The 12424-nt window shown below is 40.9% G+C and overlaps 3 protein-coding genes across 3 annotated transcripts in view; all 3 read right to left on the bottom strand.

The window, feature by feature from the left end:
* Positions 1 to 12424, bottom strand: part of LOC310927019 (tripartite motif-containing protein 16-like) — a gene marked incomplete at both ends in the record, with an annotated part of 193184 nt that overhangs the window by 160644 nt on the left and 20116 nt on the right. The window lies entirely within an intron of this gene.
* On the bottom strand, positions 1262 to 9052 carry rcc1l (RCC1 like). The gene is made up of 12 exons (XM_083889255.1): positions 8925 to 9052; positions 7889 to 8192; positions 7200 to 7329; positions 6822 to 6950; positions 6157 to 6223; positions 4490 to 4541; positions 4177 to 4261; positions 3179 to 3360; positions 2538 to 2625; positions 2075 to 2248; positions 1693 to 1778; positions 1262 to 1448 (listed from the first exon to the last, which is right to left on the bottom strand). Exons 2-12 carry the CDS (start codon positions 8189 to 8191, stop codon positions 1371 to 1373), a joined length of 1374 nt encoding a protein of 457 aa, XP_083745381.1. The 5' UTR covers position 8192; positions 8925 to 9052; the 3' UTR covers positions 1262 to 1370.
* On the bottom strand, positions 9698 to 10950 carry tlcd5b (TLC domain containing 5b; the record flags this gene model as incomplete). The annotated part of the gene is made up of 2 exons (XM_083888855.1): positions 9698 to 10233; positions 10761 to 10950. The coding sequence occupies 2 exons, from the start codon at positions 10948 to 10950 to the stop codon at positions 9698 to 9700; spliced, it is 726 nt and encodes a 241-aa protein (XP_083744981.1).

Here is a 12424-nt window from a genome sequence, read left to right on the forward strand (position 1 = left end):
ATGTCATCGTATCGCAATGGTTGTGTACACAAAAATAAATGTCTTCCATCTTCAAAAATAGCATTTCAGGGCCACCAGAACTAAGACATTTCAGGATGTCGTGGACAATTTGGCGACCAAACCTTGAGCTGGGTTTCTGCGATCTGCCTTCTCTGCTGGACTCTGATGTTCTGCTGCTCCAGGCTGCAGCACATGGACGATGACAGCAGGTTTATCAGCTGTCTGTTTGATTTGACCTGAGTCAACACAGCAGAGAACAGTGCAGGAGCCTCCGCACGCCACGTTTTCTCTGCTCCAGCTCACATCGGGGGAGGAGGAGGAGGATCCAGCTGCAGAGAGCCTCTCTGGAGCCGGGTTAAAGGAGCAGACATGGTATGTTCATGTTTTCTCTTTTCCCTATCATCTTTCTCCTTACATAATCCCCTGTTTCAAAGACAAACAACTGCCACTAGTATTTAAAAAAAACAAAAAAAAAAACACTTTTTGATTATTTTAGGATCTTGAAAATGCAGCCTCGCTCACTGAGAACTTTTAATTTTGGAGACGACTCAGAACTGAGGACAGAGCAGAACTCTCCCTGCACGACTTGAGCCGCAGTTTTATGCTCGATCAGTATTTTCGTCATAAATATATATATCTCCATGCTCTCGGAGGAGAACAGACATGTCACGGTGATGAATGAGCCGCACTTTTCAGGGAACAGCACCAACAGCAAACAGTGCAGCTACAGTCGGTGCACCACGAGCACAGACATCAGTAAATCACAGCTGTCGTCGAGGTGACAGAGATTTACAGTAAAAGAATGATGTTCATCTACAGGAGTTTTCCCCCAAAAAAAGGGTCTTTATGTTTGAAAAGTGATCTCTGATTTGTCGTTAAAGCAACGGTTAAAGTCATTGCGTTGCTCCACATAATGAAATCATGATTTCATTCACCAAAATAGTCGAGTGTAAAACAGTTTTATTTTATTTTCCATGACTTCATGAACGACTGCTGTCAATGAATGTGATAGAAAAGTTTATTTTTTAGTGAAAACACCATGTTTTTCCTCCTCTTGTTGAAGACGCTGTGACCACAGAGAGAGAGAATCCATTTTGTCCCACACTTCATTTCTTAAATAAAACTCAATAATTTAGTCAATAAATGGACTCAAGGATTGAGCTGCAGTTGTTAATGAAGCGACCTTTAGAACGTGCGACCTTCACGTGGGAGAATCGACTCTCCTCGCTGATGTTTGACGTCACAGCGAGGACACGGGGACGGACTCCTGCTGGACACAAGGACACGAGGGCTGGTCCCCCACAGAGAGCAGCTGCTCACAGCCAAACATCCAGTCTTTTGTCCAAACGCTGGGTAAAGGGGACCAGAGCTCACAGGAGGGACTTGGCCAGCGCCACCATGTGGTCAACGCCACACGCTACGTCCACCACCTGACCTGGTACAGTCACCTGAGAGACAGATCACAGTTAAGAGAGGGAGAAAGTGAAGTTTGTGCATGTTTGAGTCTGGATTTAGAAAGACAAATTCAAGGGGAAACGACCTGTTGATTCGAAGCTACATTTATCCAACTCAAGAACATTTGTTCTTTTTCTAAAACCAACACAAACGTGTGAGAAAACGCCTCACAAATGTGTGACTCTGTGTGTGTGTGTGTGTGTAAGACTAATATTGACAGAGTGTGGTCTTACTCACTCTCCAGGGGAAGAACTGGTCGTCTCTGCTGCCGATGCCCAGACATCCTCGGACGTTCTTCCCCCACACAAAGAGCTCGCCTGCGTCTGCAACAACAATCAAACCATGAGGGGGCGACGTGAGTCTCTGCTACACAACGTACACATCCTGTTTTCAGAAGTCAAACAGAATTAAAGACTGCTGCATTTAGCCCAGAATTACGACCGATTAGCGATAGCATCGGTAGCAGCAGGTCACATTTACAGCATCAGCAACAAGTATTATCTTTCTTTTTAGGCAAATACTGGATCATTTCATCTTCGTAACATGCTGACTTCACTCAGATTTCACTTTGTTCAACATCCTATCAATAACAACAGACCATAATAGTCAACACTCTCACCTGTTATTGCAGCAAAGTGACTGAGGCCACACCTGATCTTAGCGACGCCGACTGACGCGTTAAACTCTGTGCGTCCGAACAGCGTCGGAGGAATCATCTCAGGAGCCGAGGACTCGGACAGATTAGGACCTTTACCCAGAATTCCATAGCCCCAAACAAACACCTCTCCATTCTCTGGAATAAACACACAGATTTAAGTAAATATTATAAATATATTGATGGAAAAATGCATGGAAAAGTCACTGTATAACACTACTTATATAGCCAGATTATTTGAGTTAAAGCAGAATTGGACCATATTTAAAGTCAATTTCATTGTATATTGTGTCTCAGAGCAGCATCATTTGAAGCCCTGTGGGCAGACTAAGTCAATAATATATATTATGTCTTGTTTTTTTTACCTGGATGTTAACATTTAAAAAACCTGTATCTGTCAAATGAGTTTTATTTATATGAAACGGACCGTTGAGAACAGCCACCTGTGTCCCTCCACACGCCGCCTCCACCACTTTCCCACAGCCTTTCAGAGGAACGTGTCGAGGAGAGTTGATCTGAAACAAAAAAACACCAGAAATCCAGATTAAAAAAACGTAAAATTTAGATTTCTGGTCCTGAAATGTCTCACACAAACGGATTTCAATCCATTAATAGAGGTGCTTTACATAAAAATAATAAAACATACTGTATAATCAATAAAAATCAAGAGCAGATTTACAAGCTCAGGTGGTTTAAAAACAGCGTCTAACCAACTTTTAAGATTATTTACAATGGAAGTTCACAACAGGGCAAATCTTAATCTGAATAAATTGAGTCTAAATGTTTAAATATTTAACTGAAATAAACACAAATGAATGTAATTAAACCCTGACATGATAACATGCAGCACAGCAACAAAAATAAATAATAATAATAATACTTTTTATGAATAGTCGGCACACGTTTATCTGATTTTTCAGCAACTAAGTTGTGAATATTTCCTGGTTTTCTTTGCTCCATACAACAAATAAACCATTAAAAGTGATTGTTTTTGATTAGATTTTTTTACACAGAAAGTGTAAAACAGCGTTTTCTTGGCGTAAACGCCGTTTCCTGTGTCGCTCTCACTTGCGTGGCCTCGGTGACGGAGGACAGCTGCAGATACTCAGAGTTTCCCCAGCCGAACACGTGACCGTCTGTGGACACGGCCAGGCTGCAGTCGCCGTACGTGTTGATGTGACGCACGTGCACGCCCGCCAAGTCTCCGCCCACTTCTGCCGGACTGGAGCTGACGTTGTGGTGACCCAGACCTGAAGGACCAACGCACGTATGTTCACGTTTTTAGCCTCAAATCTAAGAGATTTAACGTGTTTGGATTCACTTTAATGCATAAACAAAGACAATCAACATCTTTTTTGGTACGTGAGGGCCACCGTAGTTCCCTGACGAGTAAAGACTTATTAAAAACATTTGTATATACGTATGTCCTACCTATAAGTTATAGTTTTAAAAAGGTCTAGTGTTATATTTTAGGTGGAATTGTTTTAATTTTTCCAATAGAAAAAAAGGATATACATACATACATATATTTATCAGGGCGATTAGTTTTAATGAGTCAGTTTTAATGATTTTGTTAAATGGAGCAAAGAAAATAAAGATATCCACATTTAACCTGAAAAAAATAAGAATCTGGAAACTTGTTTTATTAATGATTATGAAAATATTCAACAATTAATTCAGTAATCTAAATCAAATCAAAACACGAGTATGTGTTTCAGACCTTATCAGGGTCAGCTCTATGGTGGCGGCCATTTTTGATGTTCACTGAAGGCCACAGAGTTCCTTCAACACCCTTTAAAGTGAAATGATACATTACTCTTACATTGGAATAAAGAAAGTTTTTAATCTTACTTGGGGTGGGAAATTAAAGGCTAAGTGATAATAAGAAGCTGTAATCTGCTCTAGTCAATAACAGACTTCTTCTTCTTCTGAAGCTCAATCCACTCGTCTAAAGACGGCGCTGAACAAACTGCTTCAAAACAGCAGGTGACGCATGATGGTCCACGTCACAGTGAACAGTGAAAGTCATACTTTAGTGTAAAAAAAGTGTCTGTCCATGCACTGACCGGTCTGTCCGTCTGCTCCCCATCCACACGCAAACACTTTCCCAGACTCAGTGAGGAAGAGACTGTGGTCCTGTCCACACGCCACCTGCAGGACGACAGAGGTATTGATCACGTGAGGATTATCTTTACGTGCAGACGTTTCTCCGGCTGCGATGACTCGTCGATCGTTAATGGATTAATTAAAAAATAGTCATTTTCCACACTAGTTTGGTCCACAAACATAAAATTGCTTTATGTTTGCCATAACACAGTATAGTAGTAGTATAGAAAAGATTTGACATTATTTACAGTGAACACACAGGTCTGTGCTCACCTGGACAACTCTGCTGTCGAAACCTTCCAACCTGTGAACCATGTGACTGCCGCTGTTTGAAAAGGAGACAAACGACTCATCAGTGAAGGTCATGACCTTGTCTGTTTTAGCCCTGAGTCTAGTTTGTAGTTTCTCTGCTCGAAAGAATTGCACACTCCTAATGAAATGAGTATATATGTGCAACCACAAGTTCTATAGCCATTTCAGCAGCTCTAGAATCTCTGTGGTTTGATGCAGCTGCAGCTCTAAACTTCAATCAAATCAAAGTAAACATTATAAGTAAACGTTATCTTTGATCAAGTGAAGCAGAACAAAATCACAGAGGTTTTAGTCCAGAAAGTACAGGCGAGCTCTCATTTTAGAAACATTTGGATTTATTCATGTATTAAACTACTTTTATATCACAGTTTATGGCTTTGTTTCAACGTTCCTGCAGAATTCTATGTATTTTCCATTCCACAAAATGACCACCAGGTGGCACGATTGAGCTGTGTCTCTCTCTGTTGGCCTGTATCTCAGTGAGGGACATCTGTGGCTTCCTTATAGCCAATAGAAGCACGCTGTAAATTCAAAAATTTGATTGACCGCTATGTTAGCCAATGAGAAGCAGCAGAACACCTGGCTGTGACGCGACTGGCTGCTGCCTTTGTGTTTTCAGCTGGAATCGTCCGGAATGTTTTCAGTGTAACACAGGAAGTCCGTTTGTCTTCATGTGTTTTGTTTGGACTGAAAAAAATGGCTTTTCACGGATAAATCTTCAAAATCTTCTCTTGTCGTTTGTCCCCGTAATGCTTTGTCTTAGACTGCTTTAGAAACATTAGAGTCTCAGCTTTCATTTGAGCTGTAGGGAGTGTGTTTTGGACAAAGTACCAGAGCATTAGATCCAGAAATATGGCAAGAGGGTTGACTCAGCTGTTGCGTACGACGTTTGATATGTAATATGCAATTTAGTTGTTATTTGAGCTGTGTTTGTCACATTTAAAGAGGTTTTACAGCCTTGTTGCCCAAATGCTGCAGTTTAATGTAATTAAATTTGATTTAATTTGATGCCCAACATCGATATATTCACTCCAGTTTCACTTTTCACGCAATCTTAAGGCACAACACGTTTCCATGAAGACTCACCGGAAAAAAGACGCGAATGACGTCACCATTTACCAGTTAGCTCTGTTAGCTGCATTAGCTCCTTTTATCGCCAGTTAGCGCCCCTACAGTGGAACTGGAGCGGTCTGTTTATTAAATGAAAAGAGCAGCGCTACAAATAACCAGCGTACCTGTGTACTGCTACTACTCCTCCGTTTTTAAAGTTTAGCGTTACTTTAGAGACTCATTTTAACAATCCGGAGTCACATAACCATGACGTCACGCGCGTCTTTTTCCGGTCAGTCGTCATGGAAACGTGTCATGCGTTAACGCTCATTAGGACTGTTAAACGTCCATTATCCGATATCTATGATATCCCAATTGGGGGACCTTTGGAAAAATAATACTAAATCCACCTCAAAACACAACACAAGGTGAGGTCACAGCTGTGTGGAAGTCAGTAAATCATCAGTACAAAATGCCCAGTATGTATATAAATCTGGCCAAAATCTTGTTTCATTTAATGATTTGTTTGTTGCCGTAAACTGAAAAACAAAAAAATATGTGACGTGTGTGATTCAAACCTGTAAACTTCATCTTCCACGATCGTCCGACCACACTGACCGTACGCGTTGTTGCCCATACTGAAAACTAGAGAAAACAGAAAAGAATCGGATATATAATATTTTATCTATATTAATATGAAGTAATATGAAGAAAGGAATGTTGAAGGTTTTAATATCAGCGACAGTTTCTTCATCCTCACATTTCTCCTTAAAGATCACTTTTTACACGAGTCACTGAAGAACAAAGCTGTGACAAACGTCTGACTTTATAACGCACAACACACAAAAAAAGCCAAATGCAGCGCTAGAACTGTACGGCAATTATCCACGTTTTTCTTTTATAAAGAGATACAGAGAACGTTTGGTGCCAGGAAGAAAAGTTCCTGTGTGTGTGTGTGGAGCGCGACAAAGTCATTTTCCAGTTTAAACGCACGTTAACTATGTAGTGACAGGGTCACATGACCTGGAAGATATTTTCCCACAAAAATATCAATAAAAAATTGGGGGACCAATGAAACGCATGACCTTGAAGCTACTGATAAGAATGCACCAACTTACATTTGAAACATTTATCAAACAAATCAATGATATGTTTGCAATAACCACAGTTGTTTCACATAAGAATGTATTTATTTATTTCCTTTCCGTAACGTCATGTTCGCGGCGGCGGCAGCGTCTCTTACCTCCCTCTTGATCCGTGAGCACCAGCGAGTGAGCGCGGCCGCAGGAAACCTGAGCCACTCTGGTCTGGAGAGGCTCGAGCAGAGGCAGAGCCACGGGGGACGGCTCCAGGACGTAGTCATAGCTGTGATCTGAACATAAACGTAAACATAAATAACGCTCGCTCTGTCTCTCTGCAGCTGCCTGATAATAAATTTTTCTGGTTAATTAAAACATAATTCTTCTCATTCAAAGTCCAAATTCATATTTTGGGGGCAAACTACTTTTTTTGGCCACTTGGGGGCAGCAGAGCAGGCTAGATCAATTGTTTGGATTAAAATCGAGATGAATGCAGCTGTAAATGACTACATTTTGTTAGAGTGAAGTGTGTGTTTTCTTACGGCGGCTGTGCTGCATGCGTTGGAAGCCCAGCTGAGAGTCTTTATTCAGGCCCATCGCCCACAACTTGCTCGCGTCCTTGGTGGAGGAGGCGATGAGAGTGAAGCCGTAGCCACACGCCGCAGAAGAGATCTGCAAAAAGAAGACGAGCTGGGCTCTATAAAACTGTACCACAGTCATTTTACACCTTTGAACAGCCCACAACATGACTCAGTATTGGTAAAAATGAAAATACCAATTTCTGTGACACCAAGTATTGTAAAGGCTCATTACAAGTAAAATAATTGGGGTTGATTCAATACGATACCTGCTATCAATATCGGGCCAATACTAATTTCTGGACCAGCTCTGTATATATATATATATATATATATATATAAATATAAATATTTATTTAAAATATTTATATCTGCATTTATTTGATTTATTGTTTTGTCACTTTTGGTCCTCCATACAAACATGTGGGTCATGAAGATACTACAAGTGGGCTGTGAACTATGTTTTTAAGAAACATATTATGATTAAAGAAAAATTAATATTATATCATAATACAGAATTATTGTGACATTTTATTGAAAGGTGTAAAATGACTGTATCTGACTGATGTACTCAAGATACTCAAGGTTGTGAAAAGGTGAATTCTTCCTACAAAAACAATTGAATAAGATTCTATTTTTTTTGACAGTTTTACCTGCTCCGCCGTCTCCAGGCGATACGGAGTGAGCTGGCACCTCCTGGGTCTCTTCCTGCCGCTGTCGGGCACCACAAAGCTGGGGATGCCCAGAGCACCGGTGTAGCTGAAGCCCCACACAAACACTTTGTGGTTGGGCTTCCTGTGTCGACCGACGTACTGAAACACAGGACCATCACTGCTGCTGCTGCTGCTGCTTTTCTCCTTTCCTCTGGACGTTTGACTCGTGCTGGCATAACCACAGACAAAGTGAAGTCCAGGGATCAAACGCTGAGAGCAGAGGCGTAAACAGGGAAAAGCCATTCTATGGAGGGAGAGGTAATGATGTGAAACATTAAAAAAATGTGACAGAATATTAAAAACACAAATGGAAGGCACATAAGAATGATTCTTTGTATGATTTTCTAACAACATACATCCAAGTAAACATCAATAGCTCTAATAGTCACTTTATTATACAGAGGAATTGCTGTTTTTCATGAGATCAAATGACAGTAAGTGCTTGTAAATATATTGTCTTGATTACAAAGAAAAGTGCTGTATAAATGTTCAATACGTTCATATGAATTGCTTCACGTGTATATGAGTTTGTCTGATGCCCGATTTCGTTCACTTTAGCTGTCAAATAAGCGCTCTAACGTGTTACGTCATAAAACTAAGTCATACTGGGTGTAATAAGGACAAAATAAACGTGTGGTGGTCTATGACTACATTCGGCGTGCAGATAACCAGCATGGCTGCTCTATATATTTGATTAAATATGACAAATTGCGTGATTTCTTAAGTTAACGCGAGCTAACGGTGACTGAAAGTGGTGTGCGAATCCACGGCCAGCGACTGTTATAACTTGTAATAAAGCTACAATAAGTCAAGTTAAACACATATGCTCAACGCCGAATTAGAAAATGGCGTCAGATAAACGATATAAAATAATATGTTATGTTATACTTGTGAAAATAATTGTAAAATAGCCAGTGGAACATTAAATTGACAACAAAATGAATGTGGATTCTCGTGGTGCAGCCACAGAACTTACCTTTACTTCCCGTTAGAGTTTCGCGTTGTCGTGTGTTTTACAGGTTAAATAACGACATTTAAATGTACGAGAGGTGCTATAGTATAATATTAGTACAAATGTATGTCAATGTCATAGTCGCGTGTTTATTTATTTCCAAAAAACTATGACACAGGAAGAGAAAAGTTCCTCTTCAGCTGCGGAGAACAGCGTTTGGGTTAAGGGTTAGCGCCATCTGGTGTACGGGAGTACGTAACGCAGTTACTTATTTTCCCCCCAGGGCCTGATTCAAGCTTTTGAGGGCCCAGGAGCAAACTGGTGAGATTTTCTTTTTATTGACCTTTAAATGATTACAAAACAGTTAACCATGACAGATTATACTTAAATGTTTAATTAAGTGTCATTACATACAGTTTTCATATATTTATAATGATCTCTGCACTATTTCTTCACAAAAATATTAAAAAAAAATGTTATTTATTGCAGTGAAAAGGTAAAAATAATCTTTTTACAGCTTTATAGCTATACTAGATGTGCTCAGCAAATTTTAAATAATAATAAATGAATTACATCATTACAAAATAAAATATATATATAGAGAGTATATATTGCATAACTTTGTGTGAGATTAAACTGTCTGTGACTGTCTGATAATCTGGCCTGGTGTCAGATTAGTGCCACTCTGGGTTAAATAGATTGGTGTGGGTGACAGGTGTGAGTTAAGAGGCTAAAATAATTTGTGTTATGCTAGTTATGCTAGCTCCTCGATCCCTTTAACTTCAAAATGAATCCCTTCAGTTGCTCTTGTCTGAAAGTCCGTCCAGTTTTTCTTTGACTTTACGAGTGTCCTTCCACCTTTTATACTTTGCTCTACTTTTCTTGTAGCCAAATCTGGCGATGTCCACCATGAAGACCCAGGCCAGTCCGTACATGACCACGCCCCCGAGCTTCATGACCAGCGACGTCCTGGACGAGGCGAGCTCGCAGTAGAAAAGCACCGCGCCGAGGCCCACGCGCACCGTGGCGAACAGTGCGATGAACAGCAGGTCGACAGCGTCTCCCAGCAGGCCGTCGTAGAGGCCCAGCTGGCGCAGGAACCAGCGCGTCTGCAACAGTGGGTTGGTGATCTCGCTGCCGAAGACCACGCCGCAGGTCTCGCAGCCCGACTCGCCCATGAGCAGCGCCAGGAGGATGCCCAGGATACTGGCGGCGTGGTGGGCCAGCATGACGGGGCCCTCGGTGTGGTAGCACACGCACCAGCTGACGTCGAAGAAGAAGTAGCCGAGGCAGACGGAGAGAGCGAAGACCTGGAGCTCGGTGTTCTCTGTACCTGGAACATTTAGAGACGAGACCAAAGTCACCAAAGCACATGGAGAAAATCAGCGTTGTTGATCCAGTGATGCCTCCATCAGCAAGTTCAAAAGTGTTATTTTGTGAATTCGGCATTTGAAATCCTCTATTCTGATTTAGTGACATAGAAGTGCATTATATACACCATAAAGACCAGCAGCTCGTGTCTTTATGGACTTTGGTGCAGGAGAATGAGCAGTTTAGCGAAATAACTGCGAAATAAAGTTGCAAGAATGTTCTTAAGATATTGAAATGAAATGTCCATTCTGACTGCCGTAGAAATAAGACGGCTGTCTCCGTGAAGCCAGGCCCTTGCCTAAAGTACATATAATAGGCTTTTTTCTTAGACTAGAAAAAACAAATTATGTTCATTTTAAAGTGATTATACACCCAAACAAACATACTAATGGGTAGTGTGTTCAATTTATGCTAATAAATCCTCCAAAATGTTACACAGTGGACCTTTAAATCGCCGGAAAATCCTTTTTCTGCTGGTCTCGCACTGACCTGCATGTGTGAAAGGCCATGGTCCGTCTATGAAGACGACGTACGCCGTCAACAGCACGATGACCACCCCGTGGCACAGCGTGACCAGGCGGCAGCTCCACTCGGGCCCGCGCCGACTGAAGGTGCAGCGGAACAACGCGTAGAGAGTGAACCAGCCAATCAGGTTGCAGATCACCTCCAGCACGGCCATGACCTGTAAGTTTTAAAGTCATTTGTATTTCTATCGTAACATTATCACACATAAATGAAGCATCCTAAATGAACACACGGTGAATTTACCTCCTCCTCTGTTCAGTTCTCTTCAAGTTCAAGACACATGTCGAACAAGACGACTGCGTTTACCGAACGCGGCCTCGACCTCCATCGCCGTTCATGTTCCACACCACGATCCAGAACTGCTCCAAACTCGTCATGTTTCACCTGGACATGACAGAAAATGACAGAAAAGCCATTAACAACAGTTAACGGTCAGTACGATCAGTTCCTTTTGGACCGTGTGGCGTGTCCCCACGCCGCCCTGATCTCAGACCTGATCCTCTTAAAGGATTACAGTCTCTTCTTGTCTGCAGATACACCTGCTTTGAAGCTGACTGCAGAGCGTTGGAGCATTTTTTTAAACTGTTTAGATTCTGTACTTTTATTATTTATATCCAAAAGTTATTCTCTACAGCGCTTTGAATATTCCCACTATTATTATTTTTATTAGTAGTCAGAGTAGCATTAGCAGTAGTAGCAGTATGAGTAGCATTAGCAGTAGTAAGAGTAGTAGCATTAGTAGCATCACCAGTTGTCACCGTAGAATTAGCAGTAATAGTAATAACAGCAGCATTAACAGTAAATGTAGTAGTATTTGCTGCAGTGGTAGCAGTATTAGTAGTAACAGTACCATTAGCAGCAGTAGCAGTAACATAGCAGTTAAGGTAGTAGTCACATAAGTTGCAAAAGTAGTAGTAGCAGTAGCATTAGCAGTAGCATGGACTACAAATACAAGTAAGAGCTAAAATCAACATCTTGTTGGAAGTGGATTATTAATACATACATACTTTGTTTACCAGTGGTTCATAAAAACTGGGTCTGCACCATTCATCATTCAGAGTGGTTTTCCCCCCTGAAAATAAACAGTTTCCTGTCATTGTAAATCTCTCCACAGCGCCATCTAAAGGGCTCCAGTCCACAAATATTCTGTACTCGACATCAAACACATAGAGTAACATCATTAGGAATAAGTGACACGCAAAATATTTGATAAAGTTAAAAATGTACATTATATTTAGTTTGTTACATTTGTTGACATTGTTCTTTTTTAGTTTAGTATTTTCTTTTTTCTTTTATGTCATTTAAAAAACAACAACAACAACATAATATGACCTATATTCAGTCCATCAGTGAAAGGAAGTCTGATTTACAGTAAATCTGAAGGCAAATGAAACAGGGAGAGTTGAGATAGCTTAAAGGGGTAGTTCCGTTTTTTTTTTTTTTCTTCAAGTGGAAACAGATTTTAGCCACTTAGCAAAAATCTCACCTGATTAAATCTACTCCAGCTATAGTCTAAAATGTGTAGTTTGTAAAACACTCACTCCCCCAAACCAAACTCCATAGAGAAAATGTGATTTTACATCACAGAACATAGAGGGTTGCTGATCCACTGCTGCCTCCATCGATGA

This window comes from Microchirus variegatus (assembly GCF_963457635.1).
Source record: "Microchirus variegatus genome assembly, chromosome: 5".
NCBI lineage: Eukaryota > Metazoa > Chordata > Actinopteri > Pleuronectiformes > Soleidae > Microchirus > Microchirus variegatus.

Excerpts from the sequence above, each read along its gene's own strand:
- rcc1l (XM_083889255.1), bottom strand. The coding sequence starts at position 8,191 with ATGGCTTTTCCCTGTTTACGCCTCTGCTCTCAGCGTTTGATCCCTGGA. Across the intron at positions 7,330-7,888 it reads GCCTGGAGACGGCGGAGCAG|ATCTCTTCTGCGGCGTGTGG; the intron begins GTAAAACTGTCA and ends TTCTTTTTGCAG. Across the intron at positions 6,951-7,199 it reads ACGCATGCAGCACAGCCGCC|ATCACAGCTATGACTACGTC; the intron begins GTAAGAAAACAC and ends GTTTATGTTCAG.